At 41.7% G+C, this 26,137-nt stretch overlaps 2 protein-coding genes across 4 annotated transcripts; both read right to left on the bottom strand.

Annotated features, from left to right (window-relative positions):
- Positions 1-1,059: 1,059 nt before the first annotated feature.
- On the bottom strand, positions 1,060-13,708 carry LOC129865509 (natural killer cell receptor 2B4-like). 3 transcript variants are annotated; one of them, XM_055938361.1, is made up of 7 exons: positions 12,552-12,851; positions 5,035-5,337; positions 4,516-4,785; positions 4,235-4,354; positions 3,969-4,027; positions 3,808-3,885; positions 1,060-3,678 (listed from the first exon to the last, which is right to left on the bottom strand). In XM_055938361.1, the coding sequence occupies exons 2-7, from the start codon at positions 5,234-5,236 to the stop codon at positions 3,604-3,606; spliced, it is 804 nt and encodes a 267-aa protein (XP_055794336.1). In that variant the 5' UTR covers positions 5,237-5,337; positions 12,552-12,851; the 3' UTR covers positions 1,060-3,603. The 3 variants fall into 3 exon arrangements, with proteins under 3 accessions (XP_055794336.1, XP_055794337.1, XP_055794335.1); XM_055938362.1 differs by lacking the exon at positions 12,552-12,851 and adding an exon at positions 7,256-7,330; XM_055938360.1 differs by lacking the exon at positions 12,552-12,851 and adding an exon at positions 13,175-13,708 and having other exon boundaries at positions 1,061-3,678.
- A 5,241-nt stretch (positions 13,709-18,949) lies between these two features.
- Positions 18,950-23,196, bottom strand: LOC129864706 (leukocyte immunoglobulin-like receptor subfamily A member 3). Its single transcript, XM_055937011.1, has 4 exons — positions 23,163-23,196; positions 20,130-20,387; positions 19,601-19,885; positions 18,950-19,385 (listed from the first exon to the last, which is right to left on the bottom strand). The coding sequence occupies exons 1-4, from the start codon at positions 23,194-23,196 to the stop codon at positions 19,066-19,068; spliced, it is 897 nt and encodes a 298-aa protein (XP_055792986.1). The 3' UTR covers positions 18,950-19,065.
- Between the last annotated feature and the right edge of the window lie 2,941 nt (positions 23,197-26,137).

The raw sequence follows: 26,137 nt of genomic DNA on the forward strand, positions 1-26,137 counted from the left end.
TGAATCCATTTTTTTTTTTTACTATTTACCTTGTAGTGTGCAGAGTTTGAGACACTGTGTGAAGAAACAAGGTAAACATCTGGGGTTTCTTATCGCCCCCTTCAGGACAGACCTGTAACTACTCCACTATCTTGTGGAACACAATATAGATACTAAGATGTGATTGGTCACATAGCAACAACATAACCCCTCAGTCTACTGGGTCTGTCCCCCTATTCCTTCCTCTCTCTATGTCATCATATTAGTTTATATTATATGCTTCTCAGGCTCATGCTACAACCTGTTAAAAAGCTGTAGTGACCAACAGCTCCATTTCTCTGCAGTCAGAAAACACATTGTAACCAAACAACGTCATCATCAGTTGCCACATTTATTGTGCCTATATGACATACTTCATATTCTATGAATGAAACATTTTCTTGTCCAATAAAGGAAATAGTTAGCTAAAAATATTCAAAATCCAGAGAAATATATTAATCATCATCATCGCAGAGTTGCACATAAAGTGTACTCCATTCTAAGTCTCTGGCAAGTCTTCCGGACCCCTACAGTTCCTGTGGCTGTGACACGAATGGGGCTTTGACAGAATTAGAAAGGTACAAATGCATAAAGAGAAACAGAAAAAATAGCATCTGATGTCATGTTCATCTCTACACAACTTCCTCTTACTGTAAAAGTAAAAAATGGACACATCAGATCTGTGGTCTTTTTGTGGGAGGAAGAGATAACTATAGTATGTATCAGAGAAGAAACTTAGTGGATAAAACATAGTTGTACAAAAAGTGAAGTCAATATTATATTTATCATACCTGGTCATGTTGACATGTTCAGTACAATCTTTAATGTCACTCAGAGAGGTGTCAAAGGTTTGACGTCATGGCATGTTTATCATTTGGTTTATGTTGTAGCTATTTGGAGGTCAACTGCATGTAGATGTTCTTGAGTTACAGTCTGTCAACTGTTCAAAGTAATAACCCAGGAAGTAGTGATCACAGTGGTAGATTGAATGTAAAAGAGATAAATTAATGAGTGAACTACAGAAAATGTATGCTGAAAGAACATTGTCATTCTTCTTTCTGAAAAGGACATACATCCCTACACAACTTTTCATGTGTCCTCATCAGCCCAACAACTAGGTTTTCACAGGTTTTTGCATATGACTACAACCATTTCTCTATTTGACTCTCTCTGATCAGCATCACACAGCGCCTTCCTTCACAAACCCACACTGCTAAAGAGGAAGAGAGCAAACCATGACCACTTAACTATGACAAACAAGTGACCTAATGTGAAGTTCCTCAGCCTTTTCATTTCATACACTGTGCACTGGAAAAAGTCAAACTTAACCAATTGCTTAATTAGCATTATTATGCAAGTTGCGTGGACTTAAAAATGACGAGAATTTGAGCCAATCTGTTAGAGTCTTAAATCAACAAACTCTGCTTGAAGTCAGTTGTATTTGAACAAGCTTGTTGAGTAAAATACAAAATGATTCTTTGCTCAAAACCACACCAATCATCATCATTATCATTATTCCAGCATGATCTCTTCACAGGTTGATTTTCAGAATGGTTTGTTTCAATACCTGTGTATTTGCATGTACAATGACTGGTTGAGTAATCTTATGCTACACAAACAAAGATAACATACATTTTTCAAAACTAATCCAATCTGTTACTAGTTGGACTTATTTCACACATTACTGTTATGGCTGTTCCAGTTTATATGATTTAGGTAGTCTCAATAATCAATCTTTGTCACACCCTGGCCTTAGTTATTGTCACGCCCTGGCCTTAGTATTCTTTGTTTTCTTTATTATTTTAGTTAGGTCAGGGTGTGACATGGGGAATGTTTTGTTTTGTTGGTTTTGGGTGTTGTTTATGGTAAAGGGGTTGTTGGATAGGATATGGGTTTGTGTGGAGTACATGTCTCCTGTGTCTGTATGTATGTTCGTACCACATAGGACTGTAGCGTTTGTTTGTTTCGTTTCGTTTCGATGTCGTCTGTTTCCTGTACGTAAGTTTATGTTTAGTTATGTAAGTTTATGTTCAGGTCTCGTCAACGTCGTTTTGTTATTTTGTAGTTTTGAAAGTGTTTGTTTCGTTTCGTGTTTGCCATCATCGTTATTAAATAAAAGATGGCTTATTTCCCAAAGCCTGCGTTTTGGTCTTCAGATCCCTCTCTCCTCACCTCGTCCGAGGATGAGGAGAGCGTCACCCGTTACAGTTATCTTTATTTTCTTTATTATTTTAGTTAGGTCAGGGTGTGACATGGGAGATGTTTGTGTGTTTTTGTCTAGTTTAGGGTGTGTGTATTGTTTAGGGGGTTTTGTAGAGTTTATGGGGTTGTGTTCAGTGTAGGTGTTTAGGTAAGTCTATGGTTGCTTGGATTGGTTCTCAATTAGAGACAGCTGTCTATCGTTGTCTCTGATTGAGAGCCATATTTAGGCAGCCATAGGCATTAGGTAGGTTGTGGGTAATTGTCTATGTGTAGTGTTTAGTGTCAGCACGATTTGTTTGTATAGCTTCACGGTTGTTTTGTTCGTTTGTAAAAGTGTTTGTTTCGTCTTCATTAAAGAAGATGTATTTATGTCCTCCTCTCTTCCACCTATAGACGATCGTGACAATTTTCTCTACCCCAACAGTCATTCTGAATGCATGTTGCATGTGACTTAAATGTTAAATAGTTGGATATCCTAACTTTGACTGGATTCCAATAGAAATGACACATCCCTTTGCAAGCCGGCATAATTTGACTAAACCAGAAGTTTCAGACCAGTGTGTTAGGGTGTAACTAGGCCCTCAGCGGCTTTATGATATATGTAATGTGTTGTCATAATGAGTTTAATTTTAAAGATAACATATTCACTTAGACATTCACTTGGTGAAGGCTACAGTACTGAAAACCATTCAATACAACAATCATGCCTCTGTTGCTAACAAATACAGTCGTGAGTGGTAATTACAATTCATTCTAAATGCAAAGCACTCAACGTATGCAAAAAGGTAGAAACATGTTTTATTCTGTGAATGGAATATTTTGGGGAATTAATTGAATTCCATCTGGTTATTGGGACAGACATGAATGCCATTTTGGACATGCGGACAAATCAAATAAGACCATCTACAGTCCACATGTAACAAAGACTCTCCATCATATACTCTCTGATTACAACCTCATCGATGCCTGGCCAGCACATAATCCTGATGCAAAAGAGTACACTTTCTATTCACAGGCATAAATGAACTTCACTAATCAATGTCATACTATTATCTACAACTATTTTCTTTAATCTAGAAACTAGAAATTCGACATATGAGCTTGTCTGATCACAACACCTATAACTGCCTATGACACATTTCAGAATCTAATTGTAACTAGGCCCTCAAAGAACAGCATAAGGCCTGATGATACACTATATATATGATAATTAAAAAAGGGAGAAGAGTACAATCATCAAATTGTAAGCAAATTGTGTAGATCGTGATGAAATGAAACAGTAACATCTAGGCCTATCTACAGAATGTACACGTGTAAGATGCAGAGGATGCAGAGGGTTGTATATCTATGCAAGGCCCAGCCTATGACCACATCCTGTTCAGCTCACAGTACTTTCTGGTAGGGACAAGGGGGGCCTTCTGGGCGTCCAAATGCGATCTTGTCATACAGAGTCTGCGGCTACATGTGACAGACAGTCAAGAAGAAACTGTTTCAGCATCAAGAAAGGTATAGACTATTCTCAAAGTAGACTACATAGTCTTCCATTCAATCACAGACATTTTAACATTATGACCATTTATATCTTACCTTGTTCAATCTTGGGATAACCAGATCATTGACAGTTTCATAGATGGATATTGGGTTTACATGACTGTTTGATATTGTCTGGAATCAAAATACAGCCCGTTACAATTCAGTACATACAGCTTCACACATTTAGATACATAATAACGACAATGCATACTTACATCTCTACTTCTTGTGTTGATCATAACATCAGCATATATTGTGTTGTCAGTTAGATCTTCTGTGTTTTATAAGAACAAAATATCAACCAATCAGATACATTTCATACAGGATATCAACAAACATACCCAGGAATAAATGAGGGGTCTCACTCTTTTTCTAATTTCTAGCAAATCCCCCCCTCCAAAATCCTATCAGCTGAAGAATACTTCTAGAACTAACAGAAATGTAAATTTAAATATAGTGGAGGCCCCTAAGCTGTACATACCTGTGTTACTTCGGCCCCTGCAGTAGCACACTGCCACAGCTACAGTGAGGATCAGCACCACAGCACTTCCCACTGATACTCCGATGTAGATGGCATACGACGCCAGTCCTGTCACATATTCTACAACACACATGATTAGACTATACAATATGATAAAGACTAAATGGCTCTATATCATATACATCCAATGTAATCAAATGCATTACATATTATATTTGACAACATAAGCGTATAAGCACACTGAAAAGTTTATGGAAGGGATTATTACGATATCTAGGTACCTGGGGTGGTTGTGTCACTACTACACTTTACTGTCTCAAAGGCAGCTTTCCAACTGACTAGGTTGGAGGCGTTGCACTTTACACTGATGTTTCTCTCTGCTGGTGAGAGAGAGAAGTGAATCTGCTGGGCGTCCCCATAGATCTCATTGTCTCTCTCCCAGGTGTAAGTAATGTTGTGGTAGCAGGACACGTTGCACACCAGCCGTACCGTACAGGAGTGGTTGGCCAATAGCTTGATGTCTGTCTGGATCGCCACATTGGATATAGGTTCTGACCAACCAGGAGAGAGATAGAGATTCATAATTAGTCTTCTAAATGAATCCTACCATAGCCATACAACCAGAAGAAAGATCATTGAGGATTAAACTTGAAAATGTGATTGAAATGTAACAAAGCATGGTGAGTAAGGTCAGTGTAAAACCCCAAATTCAGTGTTAGTGTAAAGACCATCAGCTGTGGTCATGTATAAAAATAAGAATGATATTTAAAATAGGATGCAAAAAGATGAAAACAGCCTACCGTGGACCTTCAGAGTGATGGTCTTACTGTCAATCTGACCTTTGTCCCCATCACCTGTAAGTAGAAAATCCCCTGAGTCTTGCAGTGTCAGTTCTCTGACTGTTAAACTGAAGTTTTTGGTGTTCATCTTTAGTCTCCCCTCAAACTGGGATCCAGGTGAATATACAACTTCTGAGTTGAATTCTGCAATCTCCTTTCCCATATACTTCCACACCAAGGATTTCAAATGTCCATTCTCTTTGCCTGCCAGCAGCTCCACGGAGTCCCCCACTCTCTTGTTGATGATCAGAGGAACATCTACACCTGAAACACACAAATAAATACGTTATAAAGGTGAAATAAAAAATACTAAATTCTGACATCAGTCAATGGTTGCACACTATATTACAATGATCTTATTACTGTATAATTATTAATGTAAGTACGATGTAGCAAGTGATGTAATTACTCATTGTTACACTCTAATACTTGTTACAGTGTGACTGTAATACTTGTGTGCCTACATTAATAATTACACAATAATACACTACAATGCAAAGTCCTACCTAATCAATAATAGATAATAATGGATTGGATTTATAATTTCCAGGTTTCATTTATGCTGTACGTGGAACTTAGCATATTTTCACTTTATATCTTTATGTATCTGAGTGTGTGGGTCCTATTTCACTTCATTAAAGTCCACTCCTCCACCACATTCAGTAGAACAGGATGAGATGACAGGAAAAGAGAAGTGGGGGTGGATCTGATAACCCCTCCTCAGCTCACAAGTACAAATACCACTGTGTTTACTGTGTAATTATTCACCAGAAATACATCATATACTGCATGGGCAACATTATAATTGCATATCAGTCTGAAGTAATGTTTTATAAACCCTTATAAAAAAAATGTCAGTCATGAATTAAGACTAAATACAGTTACAGTTCATTGAAGAATTTAAGACATAACTGCAGTTATCCTAGTCTGGCAATGTATCATATTATGTAATAGAAACAATAATTTGATACAGTCCCATATGACCTTAAATGTAATGAATGACAGCCTTTAGGCACAGGGTCATAAGATCTAAACCAGGCCAGAACTTGTCCGTGTAGACCAATTTGGGTTTCCTGCAGAATCAATACATCATGTTATGTTCCTGAATATAGGTATTATGTAGGTGTTGTCAAACAGTAATAAAGCAAATGGTTCGAGATATCCAACCAATCACTGATGACTAGGCATTCTTACAGGCAACACACACCATGTAAAAACCAACAAGGAAGTTAGAGAAAGCTGATGGTTTTCCTTACTTTATCATGCAAGCAAGCACATGCAATAGATCCTGTTTGGGGATGATTCTACCCTCTTGGTTTCACATTAGAATAAGGAGACCGTTGAAAAGACCCTAAGCAGCCAACTGACTAAAGTCAGTAAGTGGTTATCCATTTAGGCAAGACAGAATGTATCCTGTTTGGTTCCAAACACAAAGTGAACAACTCTCCAACTTCTCGGTCAAGTTTAATGACGTAGCGGTGAAGGAAAAATGCTCTGTTACATTCATTGGGATGTGAACTGGGACCAACACATGACATGCAAACTTGTGGCTCTGGAGGCCATTGGGAATGTTCACTCCAGGACCAAGTTCCTGGCAAAGGTAGCCAAGTTCCTGGATAGAGAGACAATGAGGACCCTGGCAACATCTCTGATACAGGGCCACTATGACTATGCTTGTATCTCATGATTCAGTGGCATAACAAAACATCTGAAGGACAAACTTCAATCGGCCCAAAACAAACTAAAGTGCCAGTTTCCAGTTGATCTGGTGGTGGTGCAGATTAAACTGTTGATGGTTTTTAAAGAGATACATGACCTTTCCCCCAGTTACCTGTCTGGTTATTTTAATTTCATTGGAGACTCTCATAGCATCACACCAGAGCCAGTGTTGCCAATATGAGACCGCAGCTCTATAGGAGCATGGCTGGAAAAAGCTCTTTCCTTAACACTGGTGCAGAGGAATGGAATGGTGTACCAAACCATATAACATCTGTCAATACACTAGGGAGTTTAAATAACTTCCGGCGCCGACAGAGATGGCCGCCTCGCTTCGCGTTCCTAGGAAACTATGCAGTATTTTGTTTTTTATGTGTTATTTCTTACATTGGTACCCCAGGTAATCTTAGGTTTCATTACATACAGTCGGGAGGAACTACTGAATATAAGAGCAACGTCAACTCACCATCATTACAACCAGGAATATGACTCTCCCGAAGCGGATCCTGTGTTTTGCCTTCCACCCAGTACAATGGATCTGATCCCAGCCGGCGACCCTAAACAACGACGCCGTAAAAGGGGCAAACAAAGCGGTCTTCTGGTCAGGCTTCGGAGACGGGCACATCGCGCTCTACTCCCTAGCATACTACTCGCCAATGTCCAGTCTCTTGACAACAAGGTTGATGAAATCCGAGCAAGGGTAACATTCCAGAGAGACATCAGAGACTGTAACGTTCTTTGCTTCACGGAAACATGGCTCACTCGAGAAACGCTAACGGAGTCGGTGCAGCCAGCTGGTTTCTTCACGCATCGCGCCGACAGAAACAAACATCTTTCTGGTAAGAAGATGGGCGGGGGTGTATGCCTTATGATTAACGAGACCTGGTGTGATCATAACAACATACAGGAACTCAAGTCATTCTGTTCACCTGATTTAGAATTCCTCAAAATCAAATGTCGACCGCATTATCTACCAAAGGAATTCTCTTCGATTATAATCACAGCCGTATATATTACCCCCCAAGCAGACACATCGAAGGCCCTGAACGAACTTTATCTGACTCGATGTAAACTGGAAACCACACACCCTGAGGCTGCATTCATCGTAGCTGGGGATTTTAACAAGGCTAATCTGAAAACAAAACTCCCTAAATTCTATCAGCATATCGATTGCGCAACCAGGGCTGGTAAAACCTTGGATCATTGTTATACTAACTTCCGCGACGCATATAAGGCCCTCCCCCGCCCTCCTTTCGGAAAAGCTGACCACGACTCCATTTTGTTGCTTTCAGCCTACAAACAGAAACTAAAACAGCAAGCTCCCGCGCTCAGGTCTGTTCAACGCTGGTCCGACCAATCTGATTCCACGCTTCAAGACTGCTTCGATCACGTGGATTGGGATATGTTCCGCATTGCGTCCAACAACAACAACATTGACGAATACGCTGATTCGGTGAGCGAGTTCATTAGAAAGTGCATTGACGATGTCGTACCCACAGCAACGATTAAAACATTCCCAAACCAGAAACCGTGGATTGATGGCAGCATTCGCGTGAAACTGAAAGCGCGAACCACTGCTTTTAACCAGGGCAAGGTGACAGGAAATATGACCGAATACAAACAGTTTAGCTATTCCCTCCGCAAGGCAATCAAACAAGCTAAGTGCCAGTATAGAGACAAAGTAGAGTCGCAATTCAACAGCTCAGACACAAGAGGTATGTGGCAGGGTCTACAGTCAATCACGGATTACAAAAAGAAAACCAGCCCTGTCGCGGACCAGGATGTCTTGCTCCCAGACAGACTAAATAACTTTTTTGCTTGCTTTGAGGACAATACAGTGCCACTGACACGGCCCGCTACAAAAACCTGCGGGCTCTCCTTCACTGCAGCCGAGGTGAGTAAAACATTTAAACGTGTTAACCCTCGCAAGGCTGCAGGCCCAGACGGCATTCCCAGCCGCGTCCTCAGAGCATGCGCAGACCAGCTGGCTGGTGTGTTTAAGAACATATTCAATCAATCCTTATCCCAGTCTGCTGTTCCCACATGCTTCAAGAGGGCCACCATTGTTCCTGTTCCCAAGAAAGCTAAGGTAACTGAGCTAAACGACTACCGCCCCGTAGCACTCACTTCCGTCATCATGAAGTGCTTTGAGAGACTAGTCAAGGACCATATCACCTCCACCCTACCTGACACCCTAGACCAGGGGTGTCAAACTCAAATACCCAGTGGGCCAAAATGTAAAACCTGAACAAAGTCGCGGGCCAACATTGAACAAATGAACCTTTTAATATGGACCCAAACAAGTTTTGCTTTAACATTGAATATGGAACAAGCATCGCTTATTACCATACAATATATAATTTAATAGTGGAGACATGCAAAATCGAATTTTAAAAGAAAAAACACATCAATGGCATTAATTTATTAAATAAATAAAATTTAAATAAAAATCGTATGCCTCTTTTCTATTTGCAGCCTTCTGATTTAAATACCAAAATAAACTTTTTCCACTGGCTAATAATTTTACAAATAAAATGATAATAAATCAATCAACCATTCAAGCCCATGCCTTGTAGCAAGAAAAAGTGCACAAAGAAAACGTTAATTATTGCACACTGATCTAATCTGATGTGCCCAAGCCAGATACCTGGCATCTCTTCTTGGATGCTAGTTCATCAATGTCTGGGCTCAGGCTCTGAGCTGAAGAAATCTACTGTGTTCCTGCTCAGGCTCACGTTTGAAAATGCTTACTTTTTCTCTGGGCATACGAGGTCACAAACTTTCATCATGCACTTTTTCACGAACTCTCGCTCATTAAAGGGCCGGGCTGATTTTGCGATCTCTGCTGCCACTATATAACTAGCCTTTACAGCAGCCTCACTTTGTGATGTGGCTTTTTTGAACATATTCTGTTGTGAAACCAAACTTCTTTTCATATCCTCTACTTTCTGGCTCCTTTGAGTCATGTCCAGGTCCTTGTATTTGTCATGGTGTTTCGTTTCATAGTGTCGTCTAATGTTGTACTCCTTACTTACAGCCACGTTGACTCCACAAACAAGACAAACAGGTTTGTCTTTTACATATGTAAACAGATATTCTGCCTCCCACTTGTCCAGAAAGCTCCTGTTTTCAGCCTTTCTTTTAGCGCGCTGACAGTTGTAGCGTCTATGTTGCTATGACTTCTGTCACAGAGGAGAGGGCGTTTGGCGCGCGAAAACAACAGCAGAGCATTATGGGATTCGTAGTATTAGCGGTGAATGCGCTGTATAATACCGGTGGGCCAGCTCTAGTAGTAATTTGGTATTGTTTCGCGGGCCAAATATAATTACCCCGTGGGCCAAATTTGGCCCGCGGGCCAGAGTTTGACACCCATGCCCTAGACCCACTCCAATTTGCTTACGGACCCAATAGGTCCACAGACGACGCAATCACAACCACACTGCACACTGCCCTAACCCATCTGGACAAGAGGAATACCTATGTGAGAATGCTGTTCATCGACTACAGCTCAGCATTTAACACCATAGTACCCTCCAAACTCGTCATCAAGCTCGAGACCCTGGGTCTCGTCCCCGCCCTGTGCAGGGTAGGTAACAACATCTTCACCCCGCTGATCTTCAACACTGGGGCCCCACATGGGTGCGTTCTGAGCCCTCTCCTGTACTCCCTGTTCACCCACGACTGCGTGGCCATGCACGCCTCCAACTCAATCATCAAGTTTGCGGACGACACAACAGTGGTAGGCTTGATTACCAACAACGACGAGACGGCCTACAGGGAGGAGGTGAGGGCAATCTGAATGTGGTGTCAGGAAAATAAACTCACACTCAACGTCAACAAAACAAAGGAGATGATTGTGGACTTCAGGAAACAGCAGAGGGAGCACCCCCCTATCCACATCGACGGGACAGTAGTGGAGAAGGTGGAAAGTTTTAAGTTCCTCGGTGTACACATCACGGAAAAACTGAATTGGTCCACCCACACAGACAGCGTTGTGAAGAAGGCGCAGCAGCGCCTCTTCAACCTCAGGAGGCTGAAGAAATTTGGCTTGTCACCAAAAGCACTCTCAAACTTCGACAGATGCACAATCGAGAGCATCCTGTCGGGCTGTATCACCGCCTGGTACGGCAACTGCTCCGCCCACAACCGTAAGGCTCTCCAGAGGGTAGTGAGGTCTGCACAACGCATCACCGGGGGCAAACTACCTGCCCTCCAGGACAATTACACCACCCGATGTCACAGGAAGGCCATAAAGATCATCAAGGACAACAACCACCCGAGCCACTGCCTGTTCACCCCGCTATCATCCAGAAGGCGAGGTCAGTACAGGTGCATCAAAGTAGGGACCGAGAGACTGAAAAACAGCTTCTATCTCAAGGCCATCAGACTGTTAAGCAGCCACCACTAACATTTAGTGGCCGCTGCCAACATACTGACTCAACTCCAGCCACTTTAATAATGGGAATTGATGGAAATTATGTAAAAATGTATCACTAGCCACTTTAAACAATGTCACTTAATATAATGTTTACATACCCTACATTACTCATCTCATCTCATATGTATATGTATATACTGTACTCTATATCATCTACTGCATCTTGCCATCTTTATGTAATACATGTATCACTAGCCACTTTAAACTATGCCACTTTATGTTTATATACCCTACATTACTCATCTCATATGTATATACTGTACTCTATACCATCTACTGCATCTTGCCTATGCCGTTCTGTACCATCACTCATTCATATATCTTTATGTACATATTCTTTATCCGTTTACACTTGTGTGTATAAGGTAGTAGTTGTGGAATTGTAGGTTAGATTACTTGTTGGTTATTACTGCATTGTCGGAACTAGAAGCACAAGCATTTCGCTACACTCACATTAACATCTGCTAACCATGTGTATGTGACAAATACAATTTGATTTGATTTGATATATACCTTAAGACAGTGCTTCTCAATTATTTTCTGTTACGCCCCCCCCCCCCCTAGGAATAAGTAATAAGTAAACGCCGCGACTGTAAATAGTATAATTTGTCTATAAAATTGTTATAAGTACACCTCTGCATAACATTGTATCCTTATTAACATTAAAGAAAACAAAAAAAGAAAAAAGAAAGAAATATAGATCAACTTACAACAAAGAATAACTTTATTAACATTGTTTTTTAGTCTGTAACAGAAAATACTTAAAGTGCATCAATTTGCCTGAAAAAAAAAAAATTCAAGCCTTATTTAAACTGTAAACATTTTTTGACCATTTGATCCTGAAAAATAAAATAAAATATAATCAATGAATAATAATACATTCAAATTGATCAGCAACATTAACTCAGGAGCACAATATATGAAACACTGACCTATAAAACAAAAATTAATAAAACAATTTGTGCTGATTTTAAAAAAATCAAAATGAGGAAGTCATAATTTTTATTTTTGCAGCACTTGCGTCATCCAGCATGACAGAGACCATGTCTAATGCTGCAGGTGGTATCAGCTCCTCTGCTATGGAGTGTTTTTTTTTGCACTGAGCAATTTGGTACGCCACCTTATATGATGCTAACAGTGATCGCTGGTTTACTGAAGTAGCATTCACAAAGCGGGACGATTGTTGGCAATATTCGTCCCGTTTTCGCTGAAAAAACTAAAGCGGCTTATCAGCGTGATTGGGGTGTAATGTCTTTAAGTGACGCCTTCATTTATTTGGCTTCATGCTGTCCGCTGCCAACATTTTTAGACACAGTTAACATACCGGTCTTTCCTCGTCTCCCACCGTAGTCACAGTGAAGCCAAGTGCTACATACGCGTCGTCATATTTCCTCGTCTTAGCTTTCGGGAGACTTAGGTTTGTCTCATTGTCTCTCTCCGCCTTTCTTTTCATCCCTGTTAAATATTTTTCCATGGTGTCTCTTAAGGGTTTGTTATCTGCACTTCATATATCCTGCTCTGTGCTGTGTGCTCTTGTTCGGTACAAAAAAAAAACTACTCCCTGCGGCAAAAAAAAGCATGTTCCCCGGGGTCACACGCTGGCATCGATCCGAGCCCCTCCAGGGGGGTGCGCCCCACTATTTGAGAAGGACTGCCTTAAGAAATGGTTTATGTGCAAAATGCTTCAAAACTGTGCAAGTATAATTGTTTCAATGAACGTTACTTGGTAATCTATTTTATTCCTTTTACGGGTTCCTCTCTATTCATGAGATGTATTTGAGATGTATTTTGTTTTCATGTTATCTTGTGTACACTGTATTTTTGTTTTCTTGTATATCCAAGAGGACCACAATGGGGATCCGTTTTTTTACTTGTTTGTGTCATCCGCGTTGATGGTTCTACTGTGTTTAAAATGTTGAAATAAATAAGAATAGTTACAGAACTTACCATAGTGGAGGTTGGAGAGTAGGAGAAGTAGTATTCCCTGTTTGGAGAAGCAGGAGATGGGATCACCAGACATCTCTTAAAGGCGTTGGCTGTTTCCTCTGGCTGTATGTCCTTATCTATCACTGTCACTGGTAGCTAGCAGTTGACTATCCAAAACACACAGAGAAACTAGAGCAGAGAGGAGAAAGAGCCGAGACTTCCTTTTGATGAGGGCTGCTGTTCTATAAAAGAATTCCTGTATGTTAGCTGAAAAATAAGTCACATTCTACCTCTTCACTCAGCTTGAGAGTTAGAAGATGAGGCGTGGGTGTGTTTGGGGACTGTCACTGTGTTGATCAGTCTGATGGTGGTGGTTTTGGAGCATGTGTTTCGTAGCTGCTGCTGGTTGTGTGGTTAATGGTCATGGTGTTTCACAGATACCGGTAGCTTTGTTACTTTATGAGCAGACCATTCAATGTTGCAGAGAAAGAGGAAGGAGCTAGATAGAGGGCTCGGGAGAAGAGAGAGAAAGACAGAGAGCGAGATTGAGACAGAGACAGAGAAAGAGAAAGAAAGACAGAGAGAGAGAGAGGGGGGAGAGAGGGGGGTGGGTTAGAGAGAGCGAGTGAGAGAGAGAAAGGGGGGGTTAGAGAGAGAGAGCAAAAATGTCATAACAGTGTCTGTGCAGTTTCATCTTGGCTTCATATACCTGCAGAAGTGTTTGCATGACTTCTTCTGCATGCTCATAGGTCAGTGTGACTGAGGGACATGTAACACCTGCCAACTTTTTGGGAAGGTAGTGGGTCCCAGGTTACTGATAGAGGCCGCCTTTCTACGTTTCATATAACAGCTTGTGGTGATGTCACTTCCTGAGACTGTTTCTTAGGTGCAGTGACAATGACCTGGCTGCCGGCTGTCTTTCTGACCACTTAGACATTAACACATAGACACAGAAACCCCCTAACTGGAACAGTGACCTTCCGGACCATGCAGGGACACTGAAAATATCAGTCAGAGTCATACACCACTAATGTCATTAATCGTTAAGACCTGTCTGTAGGATGAGGAGGCAATATGGGAGAACTGGTAGTCATTCATACGCAGGTTACTAGCTCCTCAGAACTACTGCAGAGTATATGACATCATTAAACTGAGAAGAACTGTTCTTTTCAGGAACACTCTTCCCCCCAAAGTCATTCAGAAAATTTCAACGGGTCTTTAGCAGATGGGGTACGGCTTTTGAACTTTGCTCATGGGGCATTTATGTTATATTTCTCAAGATTCAATGGGTAGATATAATTAAGTCCATAAATGGATGCAGAAATAGCAGATTGCCTTTTAACTCACACATTGTGGAGCATAAAATCTATACTAGACTTAAAGGAGTTTTGACCAAATGAGGTTGTATGGAAAAGTTGATGATGATGACAATATCTATTTACTGTTAGAAAGCACTCATTCCATCTGGTGGATAAAAAAATGTTTATTAAAAAAGCACAATGCAAAGATATAGTAAAAGTAAAGGCCATTAGAAGAAAACGTGAATAATACTTTTTGGGAAATTCATATACAAATATGTTATTCTATCATCTGAATAGATCAACAATAAAACTCAATTCACAATACAAAGCAGATACAATTGCAGTAGCTGCAGATGAGATGCATCATCATTGTACCTTATAGTAAAGAGAAGAAAAAAGAAAGAAGCTTTTACAGTGAAACACAATTAAACCCTGCTGAAATACAATAAAATAAGTACATAAAATAAGTAAGAACGCCTTAATGTACAATGTGTTATTGTGTGTGTGTTTGTGCATGTGTGTGTTTGCTTGTGTGTGTTGAACCTACAAAATCCATGTTCCGAGTTCCTTCTCCTCCTCTGATGGTGTGTCCTTCCATCTCTCCATCCCTCCGTCCTTCCATCCCTCCGTCCTTCCATCCCTCCGTCCTTCCATCCCTCCGTCCTTCCATCCCTCCGTCCTTCCATCCATCCCTCCATCCATCCATCCCTCCATCCCTCCATCCATCTATCCCTCCATCCCTCCGTCCTTCCATCCCTCCGTCCCTCCATCCCTCCATCCCTCCATCCTTCCATCCCTCCATCCTTCCATCCCTCCGTCCTTCCATCCCTCCGTCCTTCCATCCCTCCGTCCTTCCATCCCTCCGTCCTTCCATCCCTCGGTCCCTCCATCCTTCCATCCCTCCGTCCTTCCATCCCTCCGTCCTTCCATCCCTCCGTCCTTCCATCCCTCCGTCCTTCCATCCCTCCGTCCTTCCATCCATCCCTCCATCCTTCCATCCATCCCTCCATCCTTCCATCCCTCCATCCTTCCATCCCTCCATCCTTCCATCCCTCCATCCCTCGGTCCTTCCATCCCTCCATCCTTCCATCCCTCCATCCTTCCATCCTTCCATCCCCCCGTCCTTCCATCCCTCCATCCCTCGGTCCTTCCATCCCTCGGTCCTTCCATCCCTCGGTCCTTCCATCCCTCGGTCCTTCCATCCCTCGGTCCTTCCATCCCTCGGTCCTTCCATCATCTCGGTCCTTCCATCCCTCGGTCCTTCCATCCTTCCATTCCTCCATCCTTCCATCCATCTATCCCTCTATCCCTTCCCCCCTCAGGTACCTGCAACATGTCACCACACAACATTGTTCAGGACATGCAGTCAAATAAACTCTTAAGAATTAAACAAAGAGACATTCTTTAAATAAATACACTATACTTTGATATCAGAGAATTAGTTCCGTATTAGTATCATTAAAATGATCAATCGCATATGGCTATTAGTCTTACCTGGGGCTGTGACTGGCTTCAATTGAGAATAGACTGAATCTGCCTCAGGTGGGGTTGATGTTTCTGTAAGGAGTGAGGATAAAACACCAGAATAATATAACAGTTATATAAAGAATATCATACAGTTAGTCAATATGGGGTCAGAGGTGTAAGGGTATGATAGGGGGAATATGGAAGGAGGGATGTCCTGTCTTACCTGTCTTCTTCTTGGCTTTGGCCTTCTGTTTAAGGTCAACCTCAGCATAGGTCACATCAACAGGTCCAGTTGCTGCTGAAAATGGAAATTTCCAGGCAGCAAATGAAGGAAGTAGCTTATTGAATATTCTGCATCTTTTTTGAAACTCCAAAATCGCACATTTAGATTTCACTGACTGCCAAACTGTAGAATGGTTCTCACCTGTGGTCTTCCCTGTCTTGACCTCAGAATAGACTGGATTTTCTTTTGGATCAGCTGCCATTTCTGAGGATGTGAAGAGAAGTTGAATGTTTTTATCAAATGTGATGAGTAAAAAACACTGCTGCATTTTGTGTGACAGTTGAGAGTTACTTTTCTTTTTCTTGTCCAACTTTTTGAGTTGAATCTTGGCGTACATCACATCACTTGGTCCAGCAGTAGCAGCACCAGCATCTGAAACATACAGGTAATACACTAATATCTCTACTTACTGTTAGTATGCTAGTAATATTAAACATATGAAGAATAACAGCAACAACAAGTCTATACTGTATTCATGCTAAATTTAACATACAGGTAGCCTAGTGTTTAGTAACCGAAAGGTTGCTGGATCGAATCCCCGAGCTGACAAGGTAAAAATCTGTCATTCTGCAACTGAGCAAGGCAGTTAACCCACTGTTCCCCAGGAACCGAAGACATGGATGTCAATTAAGGCAGCCCCCCCCCCCCCCCCCCCGCACCTCTCTGATTCAGAGGGGTTGGGTTAAATGCAGAAGACACATTTCATTTGAAGGTATTCAGTTGTACAACTGACTAGGTCTCCCCCTTTCCCTTTCCCAGTACCATTGTCATGACTGTCTGAGCGCGTGATTGTATCATAGATGTTACCGCCACCTGTTGGTCAAAGAAGAGAGAGAAAGATTAATAGGTTGGTTTTCCCTCAGCTTGCCTAGGGACATAGAGTATGGTAACATCTATAGAAAGTGAATGGTGAAAAGTCAGTATGTGAAGTTACAGAGAGGAGAGTGACAGTGGTCTGGGCTGAGAGACTGACCATGCTGCAGACATGTATACCCAGCTTCAGGAGCCCGGTCCTGGGTAGATCCTTGGTCCTGTTGGGGGTCCAGGTTGGTGCTTTGGGGCTGGGGGGGCCTACAGGGAGAGAGATACTCATGAAACACACAGATTCTATTTTACTGTATGAAAAGTTGAAAGACAGGTGTACTCACCAGAATATTCTGTTGCAACAGGAACCTGTAATGAGAAATGCATAATATTATACTGTATCAGTTCGTTACTGTTTTAAACTTTTGTAATTAGACATTTTTCTCCTTAACATGAACGAAAAAGATAAATATGAATTGATAAAAGTTTCACCTCAGGCATTTTTATATCGACACAGCAGTACCAGGAGAATGGCCAGTAGAACACCAGCAACAACCAGGCCCACAACCACTCCTACTAGGACTGATGTAGAGGGTCCAGGAGTTACACCTGGAGAGAGAACAGCAAAAAACTATCAGGTTGTGAGGTAGTTGTAGAAAATGAATAAAGTAGTGGACAAAGTGAATATATATTTGACATCTGACTTGAGATCAGATGAAGCCTGAGCTTGTAAGTCCAAACCTACAGTATGCTTTTTAACACAACACATGACTGATGACCACAGATATTATGAAAAGGTCATGTGATCATAATAGTTTTTTCACCTCTCACTGTCACCCAGCTCTCTGGTGATTCTCTTCCATTCGATTTACACTTGTAGGAGCCTTCATCTGACTTGGAAACTGCAGGGATGGTCATCTCTCCTGTGGTCTCATTCCTGATGAGAACTCCATCTTTGTAGAAATCAACCTTGGGGTTCGGTTTTGTTTCCTGATATCTATTTGTACAGCTGAGAGTCATAGATTCTCCCTCAGTTATGGGATAGGGAGGGCTCTCCAGGATCAGAGGGCCAACTGTATAACATAATATATAAATAATACTGTAAATCTGGAGTAATCACCAACATGAGCTTGTATTTTATGAGGTGCAACCATTCAGTTACAGAATTGAACATCATTATCATACGTTGTAATGTAAAAAACGTTAGTGACTGCTGTACAACAGACGTACCGTCCACTGTGATGTTGACAGCATTACTGTACTCTCCTGATCCAGACTCACACCAGTACACTCCACTGTCCCCTGTGTATGTGGAACTGATGGTACATGTGGACCCTGCTTTTGATCCCCAGTTAGAGCCACACTCTGACTCCACTGCTTTCTCTCTGTATCTCTTCAGTCTCCATCCAGTAGAGTTCCTCTTCTCCTCACAGCTTAGTGAGAGAGACTTTGATGTAAAGTGTTGAGTTCTGTTAGGTCTTATTTTGAGAGACACTGAAGGTTGCGGATCTGAAACAAAGAGTGACAGAGTCAAACATATACAGTAGTTATATATACACGAGGGGAACTTAAATGTGATTAAATGCAGTTTCAATGCAGTTAGTTACCTCCTGACCAGAGAAACTGAGGTTCACTGTAGAGTGTGTCATAGACTGGGTCTCCACTCCCAGCTCTACACACATATCCTCCTGTGTGACTAGGACCAGCAGGGATCAGAGTGTAGGAGTCTTCACTAGTCCCACTGCCAGGTAGAGGCTCTACAGAGTAGGACCTGTCTGACAGGGACAGTAACCCAGCTGTGTAGGGAACAGTTCGGTACCAGAAGAACCTCCAGCCTGTAGATGACTCTTTAACCCCACAGCTCAGAGTAACTGAGTCTCCAGGGTTCAGCCACTGAGGAGAGAGACTCAGGACAGCTTGGGGTTTATCTGTTATGAAGGAAATGACACAAATCAAATGTTCAGTCTTTAAAATGTTTACCCATTTTGTTTTTATTGTATTGTACCTCACCCCTAAAACAAACTATAGTTTTGTTTCATCATTGAAACCACTGTCTGCTATTTGACCTCATCCCTTCTGTCTTTATCTTGGAATCCCATAAAAACAGACTTACCTAACACGGTCAATTGTATAGCATTACTTGTCTGGGAGTGTTTTAAGCCATTTGTTTTCTGAAGACCTTTACAGGTATATAGACCATTCTTTGCAGGACTGATTCTGTACTCAGGCTCTGTTTTGGTGTAGACTGACTTCCCACTGCTATAAAAAACATACTCAATCTCTTCTCCCCCCTGTATGTCACATCTGAGTGTGACAGTCTCTCCACTGAATATCTGGGGCCAGTTGGGTTGGAGGGTCAGAACAGCCACAGGTCTCTCTGCACAGACACAACACAGAAAATAAACATTATCACACACCTTAGAATGTAATATAATGTTGATCAGCATTCATCACAACATGACCATATCATAAGTTGTCATTTCTGAACATACAGTATGCACTCTGAACTGTCTGATTTACCAAGATCTATCAGAATACTGACATATACAGTGATGTCTACACACACACACACACACACACACAGTTACTCACCTTTCACAGTGATAGTGACAGGATCACTGATGATTGATGATATGGATCTGGACTGGATCTCTCCCTGACACCAGTAGAGACCCTGGTCAGACTCAGCAGCTTTTTTTATGGTGAAGGTGACTCCTGTTGTTGTGTGTCTGCCAGACAAGGTCACTACTTTCTTAGTGTTGTCTTTGTACCATGTATACCTCCAGCCACTGTCAGACCCCACTGAACACGTCAGAGCTACTGTCTCTCCAGTGTATGCAGGGTTTGGTGTTATGGTCAGTGTAGCTTTGGGCAGGGCTGTGAGAAAATAGCATGATTCAAAGATCTGGATACATGCTTAGCAACATCCAAAGATTTAGCTGTTGTTGGAATGTTTTCTTACTATAAAAGTCCATTATAGGGGTATGTTGACTTGATTAGGTTTCAATTAAAAGTATACATCTGTTTTTGTTTAAAAAAAATACTTTCACTGTACAGAATAATATGAATATCTTATCCTTCTCAACATTTAAGTAAGTGATGGTTATGTTATTAAACTCACCAGCAACAACGATGGTGAGAGATGAGCTGAGATATGTCCTCTCGGGCCGCCTTGTCCTTGTCCCCTCACACTGGTACTGACCAGCCTGGTCAGGGAGAGAGATGGTGGTGGTTTTACTGGTCGGAATGGGAAGCAGATGGTTGTCTCTGTGCCAGTGGTACGTCCAGTCTCTGTAGTCTATGTCACACTGCAGAGTGACTGTCTCTCCAGAATAGAGGGGACCGCGTGGAGAGGCTTTCACTGAGGCCGTGGGCAGAGCTGTGGAAAAACAATTATATAAGAAGACAACTGCAGTCAGAGCACAAATCTCTCCAACGTATGATCTTACTTCTGTAGGTAGTACTGTAACTATTCATTTTTCCATTCATACTGACACACAGACAACATCTACATGATTGACTCAAATGTGCCTCAAAATTCAGAAAATCCAGATAGGGATTGAAGATTAATAGTGAGCTCACCAGTGACGCTAATGTGGAGAGATGAGCTGAGATATGAATTTTGGGGCCGTTTTGTCCTTGTCCCCTCACACTGGTACTGACCAGCCTGATCAGAGAGAGAGATAGTGGTTGTTTTACTGGTTTGACTGGAAAGCCATTCTTTATTTATTAACCAGCGGTACGTCCAGTCTGTGTAGTTTGACATGTCACACCGCAGCTCGACTGTGTCTCCGGAATACAGTGTCTCCTGGGTAGTGACTATCTTCACTGAGGCTGTAGGCAGAGCTGTGGAAACAGTTTGTCATCAATCAGTTAAAAGTATGATCTTAGTACCATACACCATATTTCTTCAATTATTAGAATTATTAGAGTCGCAATTCAACAGCTCAGACACAAGATGTATGTGGCAGGGTCTACAGTCAATCACGGATTACAAAAAGAAAACCATCCCCGTCGCGGACCAGGATGTCTTGCTCCCAGACAGACTAAATAACTTTTTTGCTCGCTTCGAGGACAATACAGTGCAACTGACACGGCCCGCTACCAAAACCTGCGGGCTCTCCTTCACTGCAGCCGAGGTGAGTAAAACATTTAAACGTGTTAACCCTCGCAAGGCTGCAGGCCCAGATGGCATTCCCAGCCGCGTCCTCAGAGCACGCGGAGACCAGCTGGCTGGTGTGTTTACGGACATATTCAATCAACCTTATCCCAGTCTGCTGTTCCCACATGCTTCAAGAGGGCCACCATTGTTCCTGTTCCCAAGAAAGCTAAGGTAACTGAGATAAACGACTACCGCCCCGTAGCACTCACTTCCGTCATCATGAAGTGCTTTGAGAGACTAGTCAAGGACCATATCACCTCCACCCTACCTGACACCCTAGACCCACTCCAATTTGCTTACCGACCCAATAGGTCCACAGACGACGCAATCGCAACCACACTGCACACTGCCCTAACCCATCTGGACAAGAGGAATACCTATGTGAGAATGCTGTTCATCGACTACAGCTCAGCATTTAATACCATAGTACCCTCCAAACTCGTCATCAAGCTCAAGACCCTGGGTCTCGACCCCGCCCTGTGCAACTGGGTACTGGACTTCTTGACGGGCCGCCCCCAGGTGGTGAGGGTAGGTAACACCATCTCCACCCCGCTGATCCTCAACACTGGGGCCCCACAAGGGTGCGTTCTGAGCCCTCTCCTGTACTCCCTGTTCACCCACAACTGCGTGGCCATGCACGCCTCCAACTCAATCATCAAGTTTGCGGACGACACTACAGTGGTAGGCTTGATTACCAACAACGACGAGACGGCCTACAGGGAGGAGGTTAGGGCCCTCGAAAATAACCTCAGGAAACAGCAGAGGGAGCACCCCCCTATCCATATCGATGGGACAGTAGTGGAGAGGGTAGTAAGTTTTAAGTTCCTCTGTGTACACATCACGGACAAACTGAATTGGTCCACCCACACAGACAGCGTTGTGAAGAAGACGCAGCAGCGCCTCTTCAACCTCAGGAGGCTGAAGAAATTTGGCTTGTCACCAAAAGCGCTCACAGACTTCTACAGATGCACAATCGAGAGCATCCATTCGGGCTATATCACCGCCTGGTATGGCAACTGCTCCGCCCACAACCGTAAGGCTCTCCAGAGGGTAGTGAGGTCTGCACAACGCATCACCGGGGGCAAACTACCTGCCCTCCAGGACACCTACACCACCCGGTGTCACAGGAAGGCCATAAAGATCATCAAGGACAACAACCACCCGAGCCACTGTCTGTTCACCCCGCTATCATCCAGAAGGCGAGGTCAGTACAGGTGCATCAAAGCAGGGACAAAGAGACTGAAAAACAGCTTCTATCTCTAGGCCATCAGACTGTTAAACAGCCACCACTAACATTTAGTGGCTGCTGCCAACATACTGACTCAACTCCAGCCGCTTTAATAATGGGAATTGATGGAAATTTATGTAAAAATGTATCACTAGCCACTTTAAACAATGTCACTTAATATAATGTTTACATACCCTACATTACTCATCTCATCTCATATGTATATGTATATACTGTACTCTATCATCTACTGCATCTTGCCATCTTTATGTAATACATGTATCACTAGCCACTTTAAACTATGCCACTTTATGTGTATATACCCTACATTACTCATCTCATATGTATATACTGTACTCTATACCACCTACTGCATCTTGCCTATGCCGTTCTGTACCATCACTCATTCATATACCTTTATGTACATATTCTTTATCCCTTTACACTTGTGTGTGTATAAGGTAGTAGTTGTGGAATTGTTAGGTTAGATTACTCGTTGGTTAATACTACATTGTCGGAACTAGAAGCACAAGCATTTCGCTACACTCGCATTAACATCTGCTAACCATGTGTATGTGACAAATAACATTTGATTTGATTGATTTGATTATTACATGAAAGGAGAATTAATTAAAGTAAGAATCTCAACTGCAATAGTAGACAGACCTTTTTAAAACGACAAAATAGCATTCTTAGAATGGGCCCAATGTCAAGTGGTTACTGACAAGGAGGGAATTATGTGAATGAGAGATAAGATGACTTACCTGTCACTGTCAGTCTGACTGCATCACTCCACATAGAATGCGTCCCATTATCAATATGTGAACCCAGACACCTGTAGTCACCATTGTCTGAAATCTTAACCTCACTGATCTCATATTCATGATTCCTATTGATTGTGTCTACATCATCCTTGCGCCATGTGTATTCCCAGTCAGTGACTTCTCCCCTCAATATGTTACATTTGAGAGTGACAGACTCTCCACTGAATATCTGGGAGGATTTGGGGTATATGGTCAGAACAGCCTTTGCCTTTCCTTGCACAAAAGAAAACCAGAATGAAACAATTAATTTACACATGTTATTTTGAGACACTCAAAACACAAAATATGTCTATCTAAAAGCAGCTTTAAAAATTACAAATAAAACATTTGATGGAGAATTAAGAGATGAAGGCTTGATCAAGTGTTCAAATATCTACCAGCATCGTCTTCAGAGTGTCCAGAGTAGATGTGTGTACTCAGCACTACAACACAGAAAGTCACATTGCTCCAATATTAACTTGAAACAAATAACAACATGTCATAATCATGATACTGATTACCATATCCATCCTGTAATTTATTTTAAAGGTGCAATCTATGATTTCTACACAAATGTTTTATCATTAAATTAATCACATGCATTTATTCTTGAAGAGTATAACTTTTAATTCCTTCAAAACGGTCTCATCCCATCATAAACCAAAAAAATGGTTTATTTTATGACAATTATTGTTAACAATGTAGATTAATGAATTTCCTTAGCCCCATCCCTCAGCCATATTCCACAAAAAGTGTCAGGGTGGCCATTTTGTTGTAGTTTGAATTACGGACTGCAGCTTTAAATAGCCACTGACTTCCCATGTTCTGCACACAGAGAGTGTACAGAGACCAAAAACACCAAAACACCACTCATTAATCTCTTAACACAGTTTACTATAACTGTAGCGAAGGAACCCTCAACCATTTACAATAATCACAACTTAATAATACAACACATCCAACAAATATTGCATTTTATATTCATTGTCATTGACAACACATTTTGCAACCACTGAGTTAGCACCACTCTTTAGTTCCTGAGTAATGACTTGGTTAAATGCACACCACCACACTAACCAGGTCTGCATGGCATCGGCTATACAAGCTCAGGTTCTCACAGAGATGCAACATCAATGTAGGGTGGTCACTTTCTTACTTCATATCTACACCATATTTGCTGATATTCCTTTGAGTGCCATTTACTAATATTTTCTCAATAAGGGCTAAAACACCAAAAACAAAGCTAAAGCATGAAACTGTCTTCATTTTGATTAATGTCGTATTCCCTTTTCCCTTAAATTCTTAGTAAATCAGGTAACTAGTGTTCATAAACAAACACACTAACTCAGTACTTACATAGCAGCAAACAGAGCAAGGTGTGCTCCATTCTGTCCCCACAGACAAGTGACTTTCTCTATAACTACAGTCGTTCTGACAAACCCCTTTACTTCCTATATTATGACAGTCTGCTTAGATCACACCACTTCACTCTGAGATCACACCTCTTCACCGTACACAGAAAAACAGAGAGAAAGATTCTAGAGAAATGTAAAAATACATAGATAAGTAAGTGTAGGCCTTCCCTCAAACCTTTGCTCAGTTGTCAGGTGGCAAGCCAAGCCAGCTAACCTCAGTTGTGGCACAATGGAAATGGACATCTCCAGCCACCTCTCACTTCTCAATCACTCTCTCTCTCTCTCTCTCACACACACACACACACACACACACACACACACACACACACACACACACACACACACACACACACACACACACACACACACACACACACACACACACACACACACACACACACACACACACACACACATACACACACACACACACACCACACCTCAGATGGTTCTGTTATGAGTAATATGTTTAGTTAGCTACTGTCTACATAGATATGTTTGTTATTGTGTTGTTTATGGTTGTATTTCAATTTGTTTGTATATTTGATGGCCTATCGCCCCCTTCAGGGACAGGGCTGTAACTACTCCACATTCTTGTGGATCACAATATCGAAATAATCAATCAATCAAATTTTTGGTTTGGTCAGGGTGTGAGTTGGGGTGGGTATTCTATGTTCTATTATTTATATTTCTATGTTTTAGGGGTAGGGTTCTCAATCAGGGACAGCTGTCTATCATTGTGTCTGATTGAGAACCATACTTAGGTATCCCTTTTTCCCACCTGTCTTTGTGGGAAGTTAACTTTGTTTGTGGCACGTAGCTCTTCAGATTCACGGTTGTTTTGTATTGTTTATTGTTTTTGTCGGCGTCATTTCTAATAAAAAGGAATATGTAAGCTCACAACGCTGCACCTTGGTCTCCTCCTTTAGACGGCCGTGACAGGGGGTCAGCCTGATGAACCAAACTACCCAATAATCCCCTTCATGTAGCCTAACTCTCACTCACACAAGCAAACATATGTACCCACATAAAATCAAATATGTTTTTTTTTGTTTACTGAATATATTATGTACACTTATAATTAATATGCTTTGTTTAACTGATTGAACAAAGTTTTTTATTTGATTGGTCACATAGCAACAACATAACCCCTCAGTCTACTGGGTCTGTCCCCTTATTCCTTCATCTCTCTATGTCATCATATTAGTTTATATTATATGTTTCTCAGGCTCATGCTACAACCTGATTAAAAGCTGTAGTGACCAACAGCTCCATTTCTCTGCAGTCCGTAAACACAGTGTAACCAAACAACGTCATCATCAGTTGCCACTTTTATTGTGCATATGACATACTTCATATTCTATGAATGAAACATTTTCTTGTCCAATAAAGGAAATAGTTATCTAACAATATTCAAAATCCAGAGAAATACACGAATCATCATCATCTCAGAGTTGCATATAAAGTGTACTCCATTCTAAGCCTCTGGCAAGTCTTCTGGACCCCTACAGTTCCTGTGGC

This window comes from Salvelinus fontinalis, chromosome 11 (assembly GCF_029448725.1).
Source record: "Salvelinus fontinalis isolate EN_2023a chromosome 11, ASM2944872v1, whole genome shotgun sequence".
NCBI lineage: Eukaryota > Metazoa > Chordata > Actinopteri > Salmoniformes > Salmonidae > Salvelinus > Salvelinus fontinalis.

Coding starts and splice junctions, on each gene's coding strand:
- LOC129865509 (XM_055938360.1), bottom strand. CDS start 13,247: ATGTCTGGTGATCCCATCTCCTGCTTCTCCAAACAGGGAATACTACTT. Junction 4,786..5,034: donor CATCACTCTGAAGGTCCACG/GTAGGCTGTTTT, acceptor CTGGTTGGTCAG/AACCTATATCCAATGTGGCG. Junction 4,028..4,234: donor CAGGGGCCGAAGTAACACAG/GTATGTACAGCT, acceptor TATAAAACACAG/AAGATCTAACTGACAACACA.
- LOC129864706 (XM_055937011.1), bottom strand. CDS start 23,196: ATGTGGAGTGATGCAGTCAGACTGACAGTGACAG. Junction 19,886..20,129: donor TCTCACCATCGTTGTTGCTG/GTGAGTTTAATA, acceptor ATTTTCTCACAG/CCCTGCCCAAAGCTACACTG. Junction 19,386..19,600: donor TGTCACTATCACTGTGAAAG/GTGAGTAACTGT, acceptor GTGTCTGTGCAG/AGAGACCTGTGGCTGTTCTG.